This window comes from Chionomys nivalis, chromosome 3 (assembly GCF_950005125.1).
Source record: "Chionomys nivalis chromosome 3, mChiNiv1.1, whole genome shotgun sequence".
Lineage (NCBI taxonomy): Eukaryota > Metazoa > Chordata > Mammalia > Rodentia > Cricetidae > Chionomys > Chionomys nivalis.
The window spans coordinates 57300579-57325250 of record NC_080088.1 but is presented as its reverse complement, the minus strand read 5'-3'; the positions used below and the strand labels follow the sequence as shown (position 1 = coordinate 57325250).

The 24672-nt window shown below is 38.8% G+C and overlaps 1 protein-coding gene across 5 annotated transcripts in view; it reads right to left on the bottom strand.

The window, feature by feature from the left end:
* Senp7 (SUMO specific peptidase 7) overlaps positions 1-24672 on the bottom strand; it is a 127781-nt gene that overhangs the window by 44820 nt on the left and 58289 nt on the right. For 3 of the 5 annotated variants that reach the window (XM_057764391.1, XM_057764390.1, XM_057764393.1), the window contains one exon: positions 4217-4408. The exons of the other annotated variants lie outside the window; for them this stretch is intronic. In XM_057764391.1, coding sequence (XP_057620374.1) covers positions 4217-4408 — 192 coding nt within the window. The remainder of the gene's footprint in view (positions 1-4216; positions 4409-24672) is intronic. 5 annotated transcript variants of the gene reach the window in all.

Below are 24672 nucleotides of genomic sequence, written 5' to 3'. Positions count from 1 at the left end.
TCTACAGGACATCCAAGCATATCACAAAATAGTTAAACACACCAGGGATTAGAACAAGCTTGAAATTCCATCAGTAAAAGAATACACGGAGAGAATGTTGTATATAAACACAACGAAATTTTATTGTAAAGAACAGTGAAAATTATGACATTTGCAGGAAAATGTTAAATAATAGAAGGCAGACACAGAGACAAAGACTGTTTTCTCTCAGATGAAGAATCTAGACTTTTAGATACACAAGATAGGTGCATAAATAGATACAGAAGACAAAAGTAGGAAAAGGTCTATGAGAATGAAAAAAGAGATATAAGAGGAGTTATGGGGGGGACAGAAGAGGGTAAAAAATACTTGTGACATGAAAGCAATAAAGATATTTGAAGGAAGAACGGGACCAGCAAAAGAGGGATGGGGGCAAATAAGAGCAAAGTATAATGATATATATATACACACACACATACATACATAAAGATTTCACAGTAATAGTGGAGAGATGGCTCAGTAATAAGATCACATACTTGGCCAGGCGGCGGTGGCACACGCCTTTAATCCCAGCACTCGGGAGGCAGAGGCAGGCGGATCTCTGTGAGTTCGAGGCCAGTCTGGTCTACAGAGCTAGTTCCAGGACAGCCTCCAAAGCTACAGAGAAACCCTGTTTCGAAAAACCAAAAAAAGGGGGTGGGGCTGGAGAGATGTCTCAGTGGTGGTTGGAAGCGTTGGCTGCTCTTCCAGAGGATCGGGGTTCAATTCCCAGCACCCACATAGCAGCTCACAACTACCAACTCCAGTTCCAGGGGACCTGACACCTTTACACAGGCAGCTATGCAGGCAAAACACCAGTGCACATTTAAAAAAAAAAAAAAGAAAAGAAAAGAAAAAAAAGAAAAAAGAAAGAAAATGTTTTTCCATGAAAAAAAATCTAAAAGGCAATGACTTCTCTCCAAAAAATTACCCATGGCTGGTGAGGTCACAGACCCTAGAGGAGAACCTACTATTATCATTTTCCTAAGCCAGTATGATTTTTAACTGCATTCTAAATGTTTATCATAATATCCACAGATGAGTGTAGTTCTCACTCCTCATTAGAGAAGCTTCTTTTTGCAGTAGATAGAGACCATTTACAAAGCCAAGACTTGTTGACAGAGGTTTCTGTCCCGCCTAGTCCCACAGCTGTTCAATCCCAAAGAACCACACAGAGACCTACATTAATTATAAACTGGTTGCTCTATGAGCTCAGGCTTTCTTATTAACTCTTATATCTTACATTAAGCCATAATTCTTTTCTGTGTTTTTGCCATGTGACTTGGTACCTTTATCAGAGAGGCATTCTCATCTTGCTTCCTCTGCATCTGGGTGATGACTGCAGACTAGGCCTTTCCTCTTCCCAGAATTCTCCTGTTCTGGTCATCCCGCCTATACTTCCTGCCTTGCTCCTGGCCAATCAGCATTTTATTAAACCAATACAAGTGACAAATCTTCACAGAGTACAAGACAGAGAACAAACAAGGGTGCCCAATACCTACTGATGCATGTACAATCAACCCCTACACCTAAGGCTCAAGGAACATGATAAAAGGAAGCCAAAAGGCTGTAAAAACCAGAGGATTAGAACTTCTGCTGCTGCAAGACATCTTCTCCATATGACAGGTAAAATATACCCATGAAATTTCAACAATATGGCTGCCTAAACTAGATCTGAACAAAGACACCGCCAGTTCAAACGCTAATGTGAAAAACGGAAATCTCACAAGATCCTTCCCCATATGAAGTGCTACAAGCAATTGATGTCTGCTGAGAGAAAGGGCTTTAGTATTTTCCAGGGATGAACTACTATAGGTTATGAATCCCATGTCACTAGCCCTAAACATATGTACACAAAAGAAACACTAATGACTGTGGTCAGGATGTAATGTATGACAGAAAAATGAATGAGTAAAAAATGAATGAATAAATAAATAAATAAGAAAGACTAATGAATCAGCAGGTAGCATTTATACATATATATGTGTGTATATATGTATAATATTATACAAAACAATAATAATTAAAGAAGAGGTCATTAATTTGAGGGAGTTAGAGAAAACAGAAGTAACTGAAATAATTGGGAAAAACAGGAATAATAACAATTGGGGAAAACAGGAATAACTGGAATAATTAAATGAATTAAAAAGGAAAGGAGAATGAGTAGCTAGAATAAATATAAGGTTAAAATTACTCCAGACCTAATATAAAGTGTAGAAATTAAGGTTTATGTTAAAACAAAGAAAATTGCCATGCTAAACAAGCAAATATACTACCTAAAGTAGATAACTTAAGCTCCCTGTTTATCACTGGTATTTTCTATCGTTTCTCGATTTCTGATTACTTTGTCCCCCACATACTTCTACTCCAGTTGTCTGTAACAAGGAGTGTAATCGTCCTCGGCAGGATAAGGCTAAAGCAGAGCTTTCGATCTTCACATAACACTTGCTCACATGCATCATGGCGTGCACCTTGGTTTCTACGGCTATAGCCTGCACGCCTCTACCCACAGCTGAGCCTGCACTGATGCTCCATATAACAAGGGCTAGCATGTTCCCATGTTCTTTACAATGACAGACCAATAATAACAATAATTAGGACAGACTGTCTCTGGGAAGCTCTAAATACTTTCTACATACCCATTCAGCTGCTGAGAGGAAGTGGGAAGAGGGTGATTACAACACATGCCTGTGTTTCGTATAGTCTGTGTTCATCTTGTATCACACAGTTGTATTGCGACATATCTACTAAAGTGATGGCATAGCTCTAAGTCAATCCATTCCCACTAAGTACTCTGAATTCTCCTTTCAAAATAACTCATTTTAAGAAAAGAGGGAAGGAAAGTTTCACTTGCAAAATAATGTGATAAATGCATTTCTAAAATCTCTAATTATACATTCACTCTACTATCTGGATAATAATATTGAATTCTTTTTTAATTAAATTGTTATATTTGTTTTATTTTATGTGCTTGAGTATTTTGCTTGCATGTATGTCTGTGTACCAGTTGAGTGCCTGGTGTTCACGAAAGTCAGAAGAGGGCATTTGATCCCCTGAAACTAGAGTTATGGATGGTTGTGAACTGTATGTGGGTGCTGGGAACCCAACCCAAGTCCTGTAGGTGCTCTTAACCACTGAGCCGTCTCTCAAGCCCAACACTGAAACGCTTATTGGAGAAGGGACAATTTTTAGAAGAGACTGTCTGGCTAGCTTTAATTACCAACTTGATATAATCTAGAATAATAATGGGAAGAGTGTCTCAATGAAGTCCTGTTTACTCTGGGTAAGCCTGTGGGCACATCTGTGGCAGATGGTCTTATGGTGTTAACTGCTATGAAAGGCACCATTCCATAGGCAAGGGGTCCTGAGCTATGTAAGGGTAAGAAAAGCAAGTTGAACACAAGCAAGTGAGCACAAATGAGCACACATGAGCATACGTGTTTATTTTTCTCTGGTCTTGACTATGGACGTGGTGTGATAAGCTGAACACAAGCAAGCATGCATGAACATACATGCACTTATTTTCCCTAGTCTGGCCTGTGGACATGGTGTGATGAGCTGCTCCAAGTCCCTGTCACTGTGACTTACCCACAATGATGGACTATAACCTGGAATTATGAACTAAAAGTAAATCTTTTTTCCCTAAGTAGCTTTTTCCAGGAAATCCCGTCACAGCAACAGAAAGGAATAGAACAGAGACTAATTACAAAAGTTATTTTTGATACTTCAAGATCAGAACACAAATATGAAAAATTCAGAAGTTCATAAGAAATAAGGAGTTTTTAAAAGATACAAGTTGTTAAAAAATGTTAAGAAACTTGTTACAAAGGTCTTCTTTAATGGGGGAACCATAAGTTTGAGGTTTACAGTGAAAATATTAGCTTGAAGATGATACTTAGGGGGAACATTATTATCAGAAGAAATCTCACTGAAACAAAATAAATATATGATACTAAAACAGATAACTAAAGCTTCATTCAGGGTTTGTATCCATTTTTTCAAAGTACAAGAATAGACTTTTGATTCTGATTATGAGCCATAAACTGCTGCTTCCAAAGCCATTCTACCCAGTGGGGGAAAGTCACAACAGCCATTAAAGCACATTTGTCTTACATTTACAATAATGTATCTGGGATGAAAGATCAGGTACATGAGAATAAATAGATATATATTTTAGTAAAGTTATCACTAGACATACCTTTCAGATAAAAAGCTCTTGTGATGATTTACATTCTGACAAGACTCTACGATGCCATCAGATGATGAAGAAAGTTGATCTGACTTCAGGTTGGCTGTACCACTCAAACTGGCCTCAGATATAGGTGGGACCTTTAAATATTTTCTTCCTAACTCCGTTCGCAGGATATCCGTCAATATAACTCTGGGTATCCTGCCACATAGAATGACAAACACTGTACTGTACTAGAGGTTTGTTTTGAGGGGGGTAGAAAAAGAAAAGAAAAAATGTGCCCCATGAAGTTGAATTTTCAAACATTGTCACTTCAGTGCAAGTAAGCTCTTTCAGAATTTTAACAGTCAGAATTCAACACACGGAAACTCAAAGTTTGGAGTAGATACAATCTTTTGTTCCTAAAACTACTGTTTCTTACAAATTATGGGACAGATTATCACCATGTGACTATATCTTTAACTTTATTAACAGATACTATGGCAGTACTTAAATGTTAATCATTTTTTCTCAAAAAAAGCTTTTTTCCAGTATTTATTAAAAACACATATCACCACAAACTAATCCATGAAATTTATGTTTTCATTTAGCAGAAAGGTCCTTGATAAACACTTGTGATCACCAAATGATGAATGCTACGTACAATAAGAAAGACAATATTCAGATTATATCCATAGTAATGCTAGATTCCACAAATGAAACAGTGCTTATACTTACAGCAATGTTTATGTTAATGTTATAACAGCAGCAAGTGAGTCAGCAGATAGGTTAAATCTTTAGAAATGTATAGTGTATTTTTAAATATATAAAGTTTTCTAAATTGGTGGACTCTATATCACATATACTGTATGTGTTTATGTCTTGTACCTTCATAATCAAAAACCAGGAGCAGAGTCGGCTTGATTACTCGGCTTCCATGGTGAACGAGTGATGTGTCGCCACACTACAAAGATGTCCTCAAGACCACTTTCCGACTAGCACGTGCAAGGTCTAGGTTTGACTCCTGCGCACGGGATGGGGGGGGGATAACACTTGACCCCACTGAGATTTTCAAGTCAATTGTTTTCATTTGCCAGAGGCAGGGGAAGTTTGGTTGTTTTCTGTTTGTTTATTTGTTTTTATTTTGTTTTGCTACTGTATTTTTAAAATATGTATTTAATTATTTATATAATTATATATATAAATATATATCATTATTATATATATAGTAGAAAGTCAGCTGCCCCAGATCTGGAGTTACAGATAGTTATAAGACACTTGATGTGGACACTGGAAACCAAACCTGTAGACCAGGCTGGTCTTGAACTCACAGAGATTCACCTGCCTCTGCCTCCTGAGTGCTGGGATTAAAGGCATGTGCCACCACCGCCCGGCAGCAGGCCCCAATTTGAGAGTCAATCCATTTGGCTTCAGCCTCACCAGTAGCAGGGTAGAGAGTACAGACAGGTGTTTGTTATCAACGGATAATTATCATTTTGTAAAGTGCTCTTGTTTCTCCTTTATCAGATGCCCCCACCTCCCCTTAACTATAACAAATATGTAGCTAACATACTTTGCTGATATTTTGTGGAAATAAGGGATATATTTTGAAAAGGATTAAGTACTTTTGCTTAATTAAAAAGGTCAACTTCACTGAATTTTGTTGAATATTCAGAAGTACTATTTACTTTTACTATGTAAAGACATTATGTTCCTTTCACTATATTCCAGACCATATAAGATGCAAGACCTTCAAGACCATGATAGGGATACCCATTGAAACAGTTTACCTGAGTTAATGGGAGCTCACCAACTCTGGCCTGACTGAGAAGGACCAAAATGGACCCTCTGAATGTGGGTGACAGTTGTAGGGTGGGGGCCGACTGTTCTGGCTTTTTGGAACCCAATCTCTTTGAAGGGATACCTTGCTCAGCCTAGATATAGTGGGTTGGGCCTTGGTCCTGCCTCAAAGCAGTGTGCTATTTTGCTGACTCCCCATGGGAAGGAAGCCTTATCCTCTCTGAGGAGTGGATGGGGGGATGGGATGGGGAAAGGTGGAGGGAGCAGGAGAGGAGGGAGTGGGAACTGGGATTGGTATGTAAAATGAGAAAAGATAAGTTTTTTAACTAATTAATTAATTAAATTTTTTTCAAAAAGATGTGGGACGTTAGAACTTTGGGACTAGTGAGATGGCTTGGCAACCCGAGTTCAATTCCCAGATCTCACATGGACATTGCCCTCTGACCTCCATAGATGTGCTGTAGTGTGTGCGCGTGAGCCATCCTCACACATCATTTACACATACACAAATGACAAACAAAATCAGCCACAAACAGTAACTGTAAATTAGTTTTCTATTTTAAACACTGAGCAACCCAACCTCCCAAGTCTTCTAAGTAGCTCTTCCCTGACTGCCTGCTGTCTTTGGGCATCTGCTTCTTTCATTCTGTAACAGTGGGTTATGGGTAACTAAGGACTTCTCCAGGTAGGTACTTCAGGAAATCCTTGAATATCTATTTCTAGTACAACAGCCATTTAAAAAAAAACAGTTATAATGGGGACTAGAGAGATGGCTCAGAGGGTTAAGAACACTGCTGCTCTTCCAGAGGTCCAGTGTTCAATTCCCAGCAACCACATGGTGGCTCAGAACCATCTGTAGTGAGATCTGGTGCCCTCTTCTGGTGTGCAGACACACATGCAGGCAGAACACTATGTACATAATAAATAAATCTTTAACAAAAAAAAGAAATGCCAACTACCATTTCTTACTTCTATTTAAGTATCTAACAATAGCATAATTTAAAGATGGCGTCAAGTGTTCAGTACCTAAAATAAGCATTTTTCTTCCAAAATAAAGGGGTTATATACAAAGAATTTTAGTACTAAACAATACTGAAAAAGATAAACTGGCCTAAAAAAGTCAGCAAGGAAAAAATATTGCTTAAAATGTTCTTTTGAATAATAAATGACTGCCCAATTCCTTTAGCTTGTGTGGAGTCACTGGCATGGAAGCACAGCTACTCATATACCTGACCCATTCGTGTCAGCTGACCGCTGTGAGGGAGACGGATCTGGCAGCTTCAGGAGGGGCGCTCACGGAGTGGGAAGGAAGGACCAGACCCACCAGATGAACCCTGGTGGATGACGGTGTAACTGAGGCTGCAGCCAGAGGCCCTCACATCCCACTCTGTTACTTGTTGTGTGAGGAGAGTTGGAAGAAAGAAAAAAAATCAGAAAAGGGAAACTGAAATTTTGGAAAGATAAACAAATGTAAGCTGAGTATGAAATGTAAATCAAATAACAAACTCAGAATTCCTTCCTAGAACAGCAAAACCAACATTCAAACAGAAATCATTTTAGAAGACAAGACACCAGGTGCTACGAGTTGCGTTCCCTGAGGTGCTGCAGACCTTGAAGGTCCCCAAAGGTGTCAAAGGTTCAAGGCATAACCTGACACGTCCCTACACTTTGCTTTTCAACCAGAAAGCACTCTACTACTATGAACAAATACCACAGAACAAAATAAAGAATAACTAGAACACCAAAGATTAATGAACTATAAAAATATGTAATAAAGCCCAATTTCCATTTTACTGAAGATAAGAACATTATCACCCCAAGAGACACAGATTTCTTTTTCCTTTTGCAAAGCTAATTTTTTTTTTTTTTTTTTTTTTGGTTTTTGGTTTTTGGTTTTTCGAGACAGGGTTTCTCTGTAGCTTTGGTGCCTGTCCCGGAACTAGCTCTTGTACACCAGGCTGGCCTCGAACTCCCAGAGATCCACCTGCCTCTGCCTACCGAGTGCTGGGATTAAAGGCGTGTGCCACCACCGTCCGGCACTAATTTTTAAGTGAATAAATTAACACACAATTAGAATATTACTGGCCTAAAAAAATCATAAGGTAATCACAGTATTTGGAATATATTGCACTTTTGTTTCAAATGTATAATTTTTTTAATATTTATTTATTTATTATGTATACAATATTCTGTCTGTGTGTATGCCTGCAGGCCAGAAGAGGACACCAGACCCCTTTACAGATGGTTGTGAGCCACCATGTGGTTGCTGGGAATTGAATTCAGGACCTTTGGAAGAGCAGGCAATGCTCTTAACCTCTGAGCCATCTCTCCAGCCCCATGTATAATTTTTAAAAATAATAAATATATAATTTAGATTCATACCAAGTATCAGTAACTCTCTTTAAAAGAATATGAATATATTATGTCCTATATTTCCCTAATAATCTCTGCTGAGTTTCTCCTGTGTGTGTCCCACTTAGCTCCAACTGACCAAGGCTAATAAACACTTAGAAATTTTCAACCAGGAAAACAGATGTGAATCACATGTGGAAATAAACTCCACAGAAAAATGTCTTGTCTTTCAGAAAGAGTCAAACACACCAGAAGAATCACTGATTTTAAAGAGTCAAACACATCAGAAGAATCATTGATTTTAAACACGTGTTTTCTATTTGTCCTGTTAGTCTTATCCGGGAATCAAAAGGTCAAACTGTCCTTACATAAAAGACAAAGTACGGGGCTGGAGAGATGGCTCAGTGGTTAAGAGCACTGACTATTCTTCCAGAGAACCTAGGGTTCAATTCCCAGCACCCACATGGCAGTTCACAACTGTCTGTAACTCCAAGATCTGACACCCTCACACAGACATACATGCAGGCAAAACACCAGTGCACATGAAAAAAAAAATATATATTTTTTAAGAGAATATAACATACTTGATTCACTGTAGATAGATGCCAGAATGAAGGCAAAATTTCTAACAAAAAGTCATTTCTATAAATGAATACATAATTTTTGTTTATTTAAAAGTTAAACTTTAGAACAAAATTTAAAAGCAAAAGTATCTTTTTATTCTTCTGAAATAATATGTCCTAGCAGGGTAAAACTGAAAATAAGGCAAAAGGCCTCATGTCAAACTTCAGGCCAACTGAAGGAGACGCAAACCTCCTGCTGAAAACAGTGAGAACACATTTATCCAAAGTCGTACCCAAAGAATTCTCCAATTTCTTTATTTGAGACTTGTAATCTCTTTTCCTGGTTGTCAACAAAATTACAGAGACGAAAATTCATTCTGATGGAGAAAAATATGTATCAATAAAGTTTTGAAAATATATCACAGGTAAGATGTAACTGTTTTTTTTATTCAGCAAATACTTATTTATTTTATGCCTAGTATTGTAGGGACATAGCCCCACCCATTGGGGGCGTGTTCGCCTCGGGCTAATGTTTACGGATAAATCTGCCGGGCGTGAGCCCAGCAGCCCTTTTCTTTTGCTCCGCTTTTCCAGTGCTCCGCGGGAACCTGTGGTCCTGTAAGTTTATTTCCTTATTAAAGCTGTATATATCTATATAATCTGTCTACATTCATTTGCGCCACCACATTTGGCGTCCCAACGTCGGGCTATTTTGCCCCCGACCCGGCACAGGGGGGGCGCAAGCTCCACCTTTCCCGGCTAGTTGCCTGAGCTCAGGAAGGCGATTTACAGCGCGCTCCCTGCTCGCTTTCCCTTCCCCCACTCCAGGCCACTACAGTCGCAGAGCAGCGACCCCCCACAGAGTAGTTAATAGCTCCCTGCTTCTTCCAAACCCTCACTGCCTGATTTAAGGGAAGCACCTACGGTTTTGAAGTAAAAGCCACCAACCCCTTCCCTTAACAGGCAGTACAATAATTTTTGTTTTGAGTTAATTGTTTCAGACCGGCTCTAGCTTAGACCACGTGGACTCAGGTGCATTTCTTTAGCCACCACTGGCAGGAAAACTTCATTACAGGTACATAATTTTCTTTTATAAATAAGAAAAATGTCTGAAAACATTACCATTCAAGACTTTAACAGCCTTTTCAGTTGTACCATGTGGGAGATTTTACAAGAAGTGTCTGTCAGCCCACAGATATGGATCTTTCTGGGATTCGTAGTTTTCCTTGGTACTGTATGGTTTGATAATAGAAATATGATAAAGTCTTTACGAGACGAGGTTGAACGCTTAAAAACAATTGAGAATGACAACAATCTTCTCAAAAATCAGTTTGAAGTTCTCCAGGCAGAGAACAGATCTTTGTTTAACACAACTCGACAAACTGAAAAAAATTTAGAAGAGGTACAGGCTGATGTTAAGGAGAAATTCATTACTATGGAAGAGGGAACAGCTGATTTGGATCGTAAGCTTCAGTCCCTTTCTGAAACATTAACGGCTGATATTAAGGAGAAATTCATTACTGTGGAAGAAGGAACAGCTGATTTGGATCGTAAGCTTCAGTCCCTTTCAGTAGGAACAGAAACATTAACTGAGAGAATCAAAACTGCTGAATGTGACAATCGGATTTTGTCTAAAGCTATGACAGATTGACAGAAAGATTATCTATACAAGAAGGCACGGTATATGCTATAAAAATTACGTCCAAAGATGAGACATTATCTCTAATGGACAAACTTCATACTTTAGAATCCTCAATGAAGGCTTTAGAACATAATTCTGGACAGGAGATTCAGACATTAAAGAAGGCAATGGTGAATAGAATTGAAAAGATTGAGGAATTTCTAAATTCTGAGGAAGAAGAGCAAGAGGTAGAAAGGCATATTTTAACTAAATCTGTGGGTAAATCCCTCCGGGACAATTCCCACAAAGCTCTACCTACAGTTCTACCTGCCTTTCCAGTTGTAACAACTGAGAAAGTAGTTGGTTCCAGAAACCCTAGGGTCATCAAGGAAGATACATGGGAACCTGTCCGTATGAATGATCTCAAAGAAATTAAACAGGCTGTAATGACTTTTGGAATGAATGCCTCTTTTGTTAAAGAGATGCTAAGATCTTGGGCCACGAGGAATAAGGTCACGCCCAATGACTGGTTTCAACTGAGCTCTGCTGTCCTTGAGAGTGGAACGCAATTGAAATGGAAATGCTTATTCAGGCAAGAGGCTAGACTTTTAGAACAGCAAGAAAGAGCAAAGGGAATTGAGATTTCGATAGATCAAATTTTGGGAGAGGGGCTATTTTCTGAGCCTCAGGAACAAGCTAATTTGGATGAAAACATACTCTCTGTGTGTACTACAGCAGCCTTAAGGGCTTGGGACAGGGTGCAAGACCCAGGACAGAGGATGGAATCATTTGTCAGAGTTAAACAGGGTCAAAGAGAACCCTTTAGTGACTTTTTACAAAGAATAACTAAAGCTGTACAAATAGGGATATCTGACCCAGAAGCAAGACGTATAATGATCGAGACTTTGGCTTATGAAAATGCAAATGTGGAATGGAAAAGGATTTTGGGACCTTTAAAGCTCAGATCAGCGCCATTAGAAGAATGGGTCTTGCATACACTAGATGTTGATACATTTGACTATGGCACTGAAGCATGGGTAGAAGAAGCAATTTCCAATGGTAAAAGGAGACATCAGAATACCAAATGTTTTAATTGTGGCAAAATGGGTCATATGAAAAGGAATTGTAGACAACGGATTTTCAGAAATAATAATAATGCATCTTCTAGAAATAACAGAAATAGGAGGACTCAGCCTTCAGGTTTATGTAGAAGATGTGGAAAGGGCAGACACTGGACGAATGAGTGCAGGTCTACAAGAGATAGACAAGGCAACCTGATACAGACGGGAAACGTGAGAGGGGGGGCCTCACAGGCCCCCATGGCAAACATGGTTCAGTCATTTCCAGTTACTACAGAGAACGTGACTCATCAGGACAATTAGAAAGCCCCATGCCTACTGTTACAAGCAATAATGATCAGAAAGATGAGTTCCGTGTGTTTTGGCAAACTTCTATAAATGACCAAAGACCAAAGCTGAGAGTGTGTGTAAATGGCATTTTTATTACTGGCCTGCTGGACACAGGTGCGGATGTAAGTATCATTACCCCAGAATCTTGGCATCCATATTGGCCTCTTCAGAATGTAAATGTTCAGCTCCTGGGAATTGGAACCCTATCTCGAGTAAGGCAGAGCACGAGATGGGTTGAATGTATAGGACCAGAGGGACAAATAGGAAAATTAAGGCCATATGTAGCCAATATTGCAATGAATTTATGGGGTCGTGACCTATTACAACAATGGAATACCCAAATTAACATCCCTGCTACTTCTAGAGCTTATATTTCTGGGGATAATATTAAAAGATATTACAAACGGAGAAAACCGGCCATTCGGGCTGTACAAGAACAAGCAATTGATGTCCCTTCAGAGATACCAACAGCCTTGCCTTTAAAATAGTTGACTGAGAAACCAATATGGACAAAGCAATGGCCTTTAGCTGAGGAAAAGTTACAGGCTTTAGAACAGTTGGTACAAGAGCAATTAGATGCTGGACATATAGAAGAATCTACCAGCCCTTGGAATTCTCCTGTATTTGTGGTTAAGAAAAAATCAGGTAAATGGAGAATGGTGACAGATCTCAGGGCTATCAACAAGGTTATTCAACCTATGGGCCCTCTGCAATCTGGAATTCCTTTGCCCTCTTTATTGCCAAAAGGATGGCCTCTCATAGTTATTGATTTAAAGGATTGTTTTTTCACTATACCTTTACAAAAAGAAGATAGAGAAAAATTTGCCTTCACAGTGCCTACTTATAATAATTCTCAACCTTCGAGGAGGTACCACTGGGCCGTCCTCCCCCAGGGTATGTTAAATAGCCCCTCCCTGTGCCAATATTTTGTGAATCAACCATTGCAAATAATACGCAAGAAATTTCCCAAATCGATAGTATATCATTACATGGACGATATTTTGTTATCCGATTCAGACATGGATACCTTGAACAGACTGTTTGAAGAAATAAAAATACTTTTACCATTTTCAGTACTGTAGCTGGTACTGGCATAAAAACAGAGAAGTAGACCAATGGAATAGAATAGAAGACCCTGACTTTAGCCCACAAACCTATGAACACCTGATTTTCGATAAAGGAGCTAAAAGTATACAATGGAAAAAAGAGAGCATCTTCAACAAATTGTGCTGGCAAAACTGGAAGTCAATCTGTAGAAGAATGAAAATAGATCCATATATATCATCATGCACAAAACTCAAGTCCAAATGGATTAAAGACCTCAATATCAGTCCAAACACACTGAATCTGATAGAAGAGAAAGTGGGAAGTACTCTACAACACATGGGCACAGGAGAACACTTCCTACGTACAACCCCAGCAGCACAAACACTAAGGACATCATTGAATAAATGGGACCTCCTGAGACTGAGAAGCTTCTGTAAAGCAAAGGACACTGTCACTAAGACAGAAAGGCAACCCACTGACTGGGAGAAGATCTTCACCAACCCCGCAACTGACAAAGGTCTGATATCCAAAATATACAAAGAACTCAAGAAATTAGACCGTAAAAGGTTAATCAATCCAATTATAAAATGGGGCACTGAGCTGAACAGAGACTTTTCAACAGAAGAAGTTCAAATGGCCAAAAGTCACTTAAGATCATGCTCAACTTCCTTAGCGATCAGGGAAATGCAAATCAAGACAACATTAAGATACCATCTTACACCGGTCAGAATGGCTAAAATCAAAAACACCAATGATAGCCTTTGCTGGAGAGGTTGTGGAGAAAGGGGCACTCTCATCCATTGCTGGTGGGAATGCAAACTTGTGCAACCACTTTGGAAAGCAGTGTGGCGGTTTCTCAGGAAAGTCGGGTTCAACCTACCTCTTGACCCAGCAATACCACTATTGGGAATATACCCAAGAGATGCCCAAACATACAACAAAAGTATATGCTCAACTATGTTCATAGCAGCATTGTTTGTAATTGCCAGAACCTGGAAACAACCTAGATGTCCTTCAATGGAAGAATGGATGAAGAAAGTATGGAATATATACATATTAGAGTACTACTCAGCAGTAAAAAACAATGACTTCTTGAATTTTGCATACAAATGGACGGAAATTGAAAACACTATCCTGAGTGAGGTAAGCCAGACCCAAAAAGAGGAACATGGGATGTACTCACTCATATTTGGTTTCTAGCCATAAATAAAGGACATTGAGACTATAATTCGTGACTCTAGAGAAGCTAAATAAGAAGGTGAACCCAAAGAAAAGCATATAAGCATCCCCCTGAATATTAACCTTCATCAGGCGATGAAAGAAGACAGAGACAGAGACCAACATTGGAGCACTGGACTGAAGTCTCACGATCCAAAGGAGGAGCAGAAGGAGAGTGAGCACGAGCAAGGAACTCAGGACGGCGAGGGGTGCACCCACACACTGAGGCAATGGGGATGATCTATCGGGAACTCACCAAGGCCAGCTGGCCGGGGACTGAAAAAGCATGGGACAAAACCGGTCTCGCTGAACATAATGGACAATGAGGACTACTGAGAACTGAAGAACAATGGCAATGGGTTCTTGATCCTATTGCACGTAATGGCTTTGTGGGAGCCCAGGTAGTTTGGATGCTCACCTTAATAGACCTGGATGGAGGTGGGTGGTCCTTGGACCTCCCACAGGGCAGAGAAACCTGCTTACTCTTTGGGCTGAGGAGGAAGGAAGACTTGATTGGGGGAGGGGGAGGGAAGGGGAGGTGGTGGCGGGGAAGAGGCAGAAATCTTTAATAATTAAATTAATTAATTAATAAAAAAATCAGCAAGAAAAAAAAATACTTTTACCAAAATGGGGATTGCAAATTGCTCCTGAAAAGATTCAGAAGGGAGATTCTGTTAATTAATTAGGTTATAAAACAGGTTTACAAAAAATTAAGACACAAAAGGCACAAATTCGGAGAGATCGCCTACGGACTCTTAATGACTTTCAAAGACTATTAGGGGACATTTCCAGTCTACGGCCAGCTATTGGAATAACACCTGATCTAATAATTCATTTGAACAAAACCTTGGATGGTGACAAAGATTTAAACAGTCCCAGAGAATTAACAGCTGAAGCAGAAAAGGAACTGACGATGATTGAGGAAAAATTACAACAGGCACATGTGGATAGGGTAAATCCAGAGCTCGACTGTATTCTCGTCATACTACCATCAAAAATTTCCCCTACAGGAATTTTAATGCAGAGAGATGATATTATCTTGGAATGGATCTTTTTACCACATAAACCAAGTAAGAAACTGAAAACTTATGTAGAAAAAGTCTCTGAGTTAATTATAAAAGGCAAGTTGAGACTTCGTCAACTAGCAGGCATAGACCCAGCAGAAATTATAGTGCCTTTCACTGCTGATGAACTAAAGAAATTATGGGAAGATAATGAACCATGGCAAAGAGCTTGTGCTAATTTCTTGGGAGACATTAATAACAACTATCCAAAAAGCAAGAGGCTTAACTTCATAAAGAGAACTTCTTGGATCCTTCCTCGAATCGTCCGTGATACTCCAATAACTGGAGCCCGTATGTTCTATACTGATGCCAATAAATCAGGGAAGGCAGGTTACAAATCAGAAGACTTGGGTAAGGTGGAACAAAGTCCTTATGATTCTGTCCAGAAGGCAGAATTATATGCCATTCTTATGGTGCTAAGGGATTTTAAAGAACCTATTAATATAGTTACTGATTCACAATATGCAGAAAGAGTTATTTTACATATTGAAACTGCTGAATTTATACCTGATGATACAGAACTAACCTCTTTGTTTATCCAGGTGCAAGATTTGATTAGGAACAGGCTTTGCCCTATGTACATAACACACATCCGATCCCATACGGGTCTGCCAGGTCCTCTAGCACAAGGTAATGCAGAAATTGATCAATTATTGATTGGTAGTGTGCTACAAGCCTCTGAATTTCATAAAAAACATCATGTTAATAGCAAAGGTTTGAAGAAAGAGTTTTCTATTACATGGCAACAAGCTAGGGAGATTGTAAAGAAATGCCCTACTTGCTCTTTCTATAACCAAACGCCACTGCCTGCAGGGGCTAATCCAAAGGGCACCCAAAGGAATGAAATCTGGCAGATGGATGTGTTCCACTTTGCAGAATTTGGCAAATTAAAATATGTTCATCACACCATTGACACGTATTCAGGCTTTTAGTGGGCAACGGCTTTAAGTTCAGAAAAAGCTGATTCAGTTATCACTCATTTATTAGAAGTCATGGCTATCATGGGTATACCTACACAAATAAAGACAGATAATGGTCCTGCTTATGTCTCTAGGAAAATGAAACGGTTTTTTGATTATTACAATATCAAGCATGTTACAGGTATACCATACAATCCTACAGGTCAAGCAGTCATAGAAAGATCAAATCGAACTATAAAGGATATGTTGAACAAACAGAAAGGGGTGGAAAACACCCCCAGAAATAGGTTACATAATGCTTTGTTAACCTTGAATTTCCTCAACGCTAATGAGAAGGGAACATCGGCTGCAGAAAGACATTGGATAATGGAAAAGTCTACTGAACTAAATCAACCAGTTTATTTCAAGGATGTGCTGACCTCACAATGGAAGGCAGGAGATGTGCTGCGTTGGGGAAGGGGATTTGCTCTTGTCTCCACAGGTGAGGAAAAATTGTGGATTCCATCAAAATTGATAAAGGTTCGTTTTGATGAAGAGAAGCCAGTTGGGAAAGATAAATAACAATTCAATCACATGGATGGCAATCATACTGATGGTAAGTAATACAAATAGGTTGGGGGCAGGGTTCTCTTCTTATCTCCACAGGAAAATACCCATCTTCAAAGAATTTAAGGTACCCCTAATATTTAATTACTGATGGAGGGACTTGTTCTGTAAGTATTAATTTTTTTATATATATATATGTCTTAAACTTTCTTTGCTTTTCCTCATATCTGTGTCTTTCTTTATATGTCAGTATATGTCCTTGTTGTTAATGTTTAAATTTCCCATAACAAGCAACAAATTTTCCTACAGTAATCTTTGAAGTTTCCAGGATGAAGATGGGGCCCCACAACATCAACTCCATCTGGTTTTTATGACGTCATGATTTTTTTTTTTAAGCGCTAATATTAGACCTGTTTTTTGGTACCAACTACAAGAGACAATTTCGAATGGTGCACATTTTTGACAACACTCTGGTCAGACCTTCTCAAAACGCTCTGAGACTAGTTACAATTTTCTTAGGTCAAAGGTTAATTTGGAAATTTTACCATCATTTGCTTTCACAGGACCCCCTAAGAAGAACGTCGCCCCCATGTCAGCTAGAAGCAATCTTAGAGGACGGCATCCCCTCTCCCAACAGAGTTTGCCCTCAGGGTTGGGGACATCTTTTAATGGTTGGTATAGGGTTGAGGGGATGGGGTGATATTTTTTTTGGAAAAAAAAAAAAAAGAAGAAGAAGAAGAGGAAGAAGAAGGGGGTAACTGGTTTTTTGGGATGATTGGTATTTGTGAATTACTGTCTATAGAAAATTGTACTGGTACTGTTTCTTGTATATTGATATGTTGAATATTGAATATGAGTGTTCCTACCTCTATTTTTGTATGAGTATGCTTATAACTTTGTCCATATTGTATTGATACATCTACCATATTACATTGTACATTTCTACCTCTGATACTATGACATTGTTTACAGTTGAAGATCATTGTCTTCATATATTGCACAGTTGTTTATTCTTTTAGTCTTCAAAGTTAGATAGGTATTGAGAATTATATGTTTGTCATATTTATTTTTAAGTTTATCAGGTCTTTTAGTTACATAGAGATTATATTTAGTATAGATAGTATGATCTTCAGCCTCTTCGAAGAGCTGTAGAAAATGGCCTTTAATCTAACCTAAAATTTCTATGCCAAAGAGACACAATTACTCCTGGCAACACCACTCTACTCCCGAGAGAACGTTGAGCACCAAAGACACTCCACTGGGAGCTTGTCTTCTTGGCAGAACTGGCCTTTGGGTTAAGAAAAGCCCATACCTCAACTTCTGACAAAGATACAGAATATCCCTAAGTGGATGAAACAGGATTGTCTTATCTTGCCAAGACAGGGTAGGATAGTCCTAAGAAAGTTCCTTGCCTTTAATAATGGTATGCCAGTTATGTTAGGCCTTAGCCAAAGTTGGTTGACTCAACATTGCAAACGAGACTTTGGGTGATTGCCCAGGTAGTCAGTTGTCTCTGTCAATTGTTGCACATTTTGGATATCTCTCGATTGTTAAGTAATATTTATTCCCTTCTCAGATCTTTGACAGAGTTGAAGATTATATAATTGTAGTTACTCTCTATGTTATTTAGACTACTTGAGATAGAACGTTTAGCAAAAGTTTTGTTCTCAATATTGTTTGTTATATTTATTATTTGTTATTATTGTATATAGTTGTATTTGGTTTGGTTCTATCTTATTTAGACAAAAGGGGGAGATGTAGGGACATAGCCCCACCCATTGGGGGCATGTTCGCCTCGGGCTAATGTTTACGGATAAATCTGCCGGGCGTGAGCCCAGCAGCCCTTTTCTTTTGCTCCGCTTTTCCAGTGCTCCGCGGGAACCTGTGGTCCTGTAAGTTTATTTCCTTATTAAAGCTGTATATATCTATATAATCTGTCTGCATTCATTTGCGCCGCCACATAGTATTGCACTAGGAAAAAAATAAAATGTAATGAAGTCCCTATTCTCATAAAGTTTACTGCCAAGGATACAATGAAGCTAAAAAAAAATCAAAATCTGAATGCACTGATGAATAGGCTACAAGCAGGATGAAAAGATGGGAGTCAAAGACACATGAACTCAGTGTTCAGAACCAGCGGAGATAAGTAAAAACGGAAGACGAGATTGTTTACAAGATTAAAAAAAAAAGGAAGAAAATGTATGAAACGATACAAGGCATTCAGTGAGATATCAACAGTTCCTCAGCAACAATCAAACATGGAGGAGGCACAGCCAAAGTGCCAAACTACAACTTTACCTTGACGGTTACGTGGATCTGCAGACAAATATAAACTAGTGAGTAGCAAGGAAGTCTGACTTTTAAATTAATATAAGGAATGACTTGATAAGAAAAAGTATGTATGCCCAGGAAGTCCAAACAAGTTACTATCATCATAATAAAGACACAATGTTATTAGGGCTTAGACTGGAACGCTGGAGATAAACATGAAACATTATTTCAATATAGATTTATTTTGAAATCAAAATCACTAAACATAGTAAATGATGGGATGTAAGGGATAAAAAAATAGGGGAGGGAGTTAAGGGCCATTCCCACGCTCTAATTTGTAGAACTGGGCATATGGGTGTGCCATTCTCTCAGACAGCAAGTGACACAAATCTAAGAATGAGTTAAGAATAGATTATGTTTGTAGTTTGGAATAAGTCTGAGTTTAGTTGACCTAGACCTTAGCAAAAGAGGACTGGATTAGTGAAGCATGATTAATAAAAACTCACAGTCAGAAATTGGGGTTCACCCTGAAGATAAGAAAAGCAAAACAGCCAGCCACTGGCTCTTACCTCAAACTCAGTTTGAAATGGCGACCCTGCCTCCAGGAATCTGAGGGAGACTGTGTCTGAGAGCTGTCTTCCCCCTTCTTATACTCTTCTCTAGGGCTGGGACTAAAGGTGTGTGCCATTATGGCTACTGGGATTAAAGGTGTGTGTTACTATAATCTGGTCTGTAAGGCTGAGCAGAGGGACTGTTTTACTCAGATCTTCGGACAGTCTTTTTTATTAAATACAGTTGAAAAGCCACTATAGCTGGATACCAGGAACTAAACTGGGGAGGGATGGAGAAGAGGGAGAGAGCTAGAGTCTTAAAAGAACTCGTTACACTAAGGCTTCAGGAACACAACATTTAGTTGGTAACAATTCTTGGGGAAAACTATTCTTCAGAAAGAACGGAACACTACATAGTTGTGGGAAAGTATGGCGGTAGAGGGGACTAATGATTTTGTTGTCATTTAGAGGAAAATTTAAGCTTTCTTCCAAAACAGTAAGAAATACCATTAAAGTCATTCTTCTAATTATGTATCAGCACTGTTAAGAGATTACTTTTCTAATATTTCAAAAGATTGATACTAGATATCAAAACACTAAGAACAAACCAATTTAAACTTATATAAATTTGTATCCTGTTTTAAAGTTAAATTTCTACCAAATATGATTTATTAGGACAGTCTCAGTAAACATTTCATGATTTTATCCTTAAAAAAAATTCCATTTTAAATTTACTATGCTATTGTTTTATACATATGAATGCTTTGCCTGCAACATGTCCATGCACAGTGTTCACTGAGGCCAGAAGAGAGCAACAGATACCCTGGAACTGGAGTGACAATTATAAGCCACTACATGGGTGCTGAGGATCCAAGGCAGGACCTCTGAAAGAGTAGCCAGTGCTCTTAATTACTGAGCCACCTTTCTAGCCCCAAATGTTCTTTATTTAATATGTGTGTGTGTGCTGTGTGTGTGTGTGTGTGTGTGTGAGCGTGTGCACAAAAGAGAGAGAGGAGAGAGAGAGTTATGCTTAGAGGTTTTAAGTATCATTTTTAATTTTAAAACTACCTGCTTAAATGTGCCTTGCCCTCTCGGAAGAGTGGAGTGGGGGTTATGTGGAGGGAATAGGAGGAATGGAGAGAGTAGAAACTTCGATTGGTATGTATAATGAAAAAGATTGTTTTCGTTTTTAAAAAAAGAAATTAAATTTTAAAAAACTAACTGCTTAAAGTTAGTAGTTTTATTTGGATTGTAGCTTAAAGTATTTGCTGTCATCCAGATGACAGACCATAGTGGCAGGCAGAGCTTTGTGAGTTCAAGACCAGCCTGGTCTTTATAGTTCCAGGCCAGCCAGGGTTAAAAGTGAGGACATAATGAGAACCTGTCTCCAAGCAGAAAGAGAGAATTTCAGATTCTAGATGATAATATCAAAGCACTACCATGGCACGGGGTAAACTATTCTGATTCTAAACAATGTGCCAACCCTAAAAAATATTTAAGAGCTAATACTGTAAATGGAAATATAAAGCATTATATTGTAGATTATAAACTCCTACTAATTTCTACTTTTTAGCACCAAACCCTACACACAATTTAAAAAATAGGAGGCTGGAGATAGAGCTCAGTGGCTGAGACCTGGCTGCTCTTGTAGATAGCTAGAGTTAGTTCCCAACGCCCACATGGAGGATCACACTATCTGCAACTCCAGCTCCAGGAGAGCCAACACTTTCTTCAGATGGCTGTGGGTATATGTACACATACACAAATGAAAAATTTTTTTTTCAAAACATAGTTTTGTCTTGTTACTTTTTTGTATAATTTTTTATTGATATTTATTGAGCTCTACATTTTTCTCTGCTCCCCTCCCTGCCTCTCCCCTGCCCCCTTCAATCCTCCCCCAAGGTCCCCATGCTCCCAATTTACTCAGGAGATCTTGTCTTTTTCTACTTTCTACTTCCCATGTGGATTAGATCTATGTAAGTCTCTCTTAGTGTCCTCATTGTTGTCTAAGTTCTCTGGGATTGTGGTTTGTAGGCTGGCTTTCTTTGCTTTATGTTTAAAAACCACCTATGAGTGAGTACATGTGATAATTGTCTTTCTGTATCTGGGTTACCTCACTCAAAATAATGTTTTCTAGCTCCATCCATTTTCCTACAAAATTCAAACTGCCATTATTTTTTTCTGCTGTGTAGTACTCCACTGTGTAAATGTAACACATTTTCCTTATCCATTCTTTGGTCGAGGGGCATTTAGGTTGTTTCCAGGTGCTGGCTATGACAAACAATGCTGCTATGAACATAATTGAGCACATGTCCTTGTGGCACGATTGAGCATCCTTTGGATATATACCCAAAAGTGGTATTGCTGGGTCTTGAGGAAAGTTGTTTCCTAATTTTCTGAGAAATCGCCACACTGACATCCAAAGGAGTTGTACCAGCTTGCATTCCCACAATGTCTTGTTACTTTTAAAAATTAAGCTGGGGGCTGGAGAGATGGCTCAGTGGTTAAGAGCATTGCCTGCTCTTCCAAAGGTCCTGAGTTCAATTCCCAGCAACCACATGGTGGCTTACAACCATCTGTAATGAGGTCTGGTGCCCTCTTCTGACCTGCAGGCATACACGCAGACAGAATATTGTATACATAATAAATAAATATTTTAAAAAAAAAAAGAAAAATTAAGCTGAATATCTATTATATTAAATATGAAAGTTATATTTTAATATCATTTCTTATACCAAATCAATGTATGTGAAATATAAGACTGCTCACAAAAACAAAAGCAGTGAGGATCCAGATTAAATTATACTTAAAATATATGTTAAAATTTAGAAAACAAAAAAATAAAAAGAGATCACAGTGATGGAAGAGCTCTAGAAAGAGAAGTAGCAGAGCACAGGTGCTATGCTACGGAAAGGGAAATGGGGAAAATGGGGGGAACTGGAACTACCACAGTGGAAGGGACAGCAATACAGAAAAGGTAAGGGAAGTAGACAATACTATGGATGTTTGGAAAAGCCACAGAGAAACATATTGTTTGATGGTTAGTCAAAATTTGTATATGTAAGTATATATAGAAAGAATATTCAGATAGAAAAGTAAGTAGGTAGATAGATAGATAGATAGATAGATAGATAGATAGATAGATAGATAGATAGATGATAGTAACTAAAGAAAGTTATACCACTTGAGGTGATAACGTTCCCCCCAAGAGCCATAGGCTAACTAACAAAATACCCAGTCCTGGCATGGGAAACTCTCTTCAAACTGTTGGCCAAGAGAGTCTAAGAGATTTCAAAACAATATAGGCTATTGCCATTGCTGGTTGTCTTCCAGAACTTGAAGGTAAGACCCTATTGCCGAAGACGCCAGGGTCTGACGCGGAAGCCGTCTCCCTGAAGACTAGTCTCACAGCATCTCAAGTGCTGTGCGATCTGTCCAGGGGGAGAAGCAATAGTCTTACCCAGCAGTGAAGCCTGTGAACCACAACAGTGACCAGCACTGCAAGGTTTCCCCAAGGATCCAACAGTGGATTTTATCTTGGGAGTAAATTACAGCCCCCAAATTGGACTCTTTTTTAATAAGAGGGAATCCATGTCTGCTACTGCAAACCTAGGCAACTAGGCTAGTTAAGTCATAGAACTAGAGGAGAGAATCTACTACTGACTCTTTCCCCAGACCAGTATAATCTCTAACTGCCTCCTTAATCCTTATCTTTATGGCCTTATAGATGAGTGTAGTTCTTATTCCTCATCAGAGAAGCTTCTTTTTGCAGCAGACACAGACCATTACAAAAAGTTAAAACTGGGGGCTGGAGAGATGGCTCAGTGGTTAAGAGCATTGCCTGCTCTTCCAAAGGTCCTGAGTTCAATTCCCAGCAACCACATGGTGGCTCACAACCATCTGTAGAGGGGTCTGGTGCCCTCTTCTGGCCTGTAGAAATACACACAGACAGAATATTGTATACATAATAAATAAATAAATATTTAAAAAAAAAAGTTAAAACTGATCAAAATGCAGAAAACAACTGAGCACCAAGTACACAGCCACACCTCATACATGTACAACACAACCCCTATACCTAAGGCTCAAGGAACATCACCAAGTACAGCCACACCTCATATATGTACAACACAACCCCTATACCTAAGGCTCAAGGAACATCACACTGAAGAAGCAGAAAGGCTATAAGAGCCAGAGGATCAGAACTTCTGCTGCAAGATAGCATCTTCTGTATACAACAAGGGAAGCTGCACTAGTGCAATCTCAAAAATATGACTGCCTAAACTAAACCTGAACAGGGTCCCCACCCCTAGATGAAGAGCTACAGGCAATTAATGACTGCCAACAGAGGGAGAATTAATCTTCCTCAGGATCCACAAAGTGGTCACCCCTAAAAAATATCCATATGAGTACACAAAAAGAACTTGGCAAGTTGTATTTATATATGTATCCATAAATAAATATATATGTATGTATGTATGTGATAATAATCTTAGAAAAAGAAGGCCTAAATTTGAGAGGGAGTAGGTAGAACCTGAATGTGTTTGGAGGGTATAAAAAGAGTGGAGAAAAGATGCAAACACAGTATACATGTGAACTTTTAAAAAAAGGTTTTTAAAGTAAAAGGTAAGACCTGCCTCAAAGTGATGTGCCAGACTTTGTTGACTCCCCTCTCTGAGGAGTGGATGGGGAGGAGGGCGGGGGAAGGTGGGGGAAGTGGAAGGAGTGGAGAGAGTAGGAACTGAAACTGGAATGTAAAGTGAGAAAAGATTGTTTTTAAAAATTTTTTAATTAAACTTTTAAAAATTTATATAAAGTAAAAGGTAAAAAATAAAGAAATATATGCAAAAAACATGAATATGCACATATATTCAAATATGCATACATGTTATCTTTTATATAATAAATTCCTATAATACATTCAGTAATCATAAAGCAGGTAAGTTAAATGGAATAAGAAACCTTTGTGAATACCTTGTCAAGCCCTTTAGTAGTACAGAACCATCATTTAACTGAAAATCGGGGTGGAAAACCAAGGCTTGTTCTAGAGTAGAGCGTACTCGTAAGCATCAGTCTTCAACACCATTTCCAACAACCTTGTTTTCAAGAATACTGGATTTATAC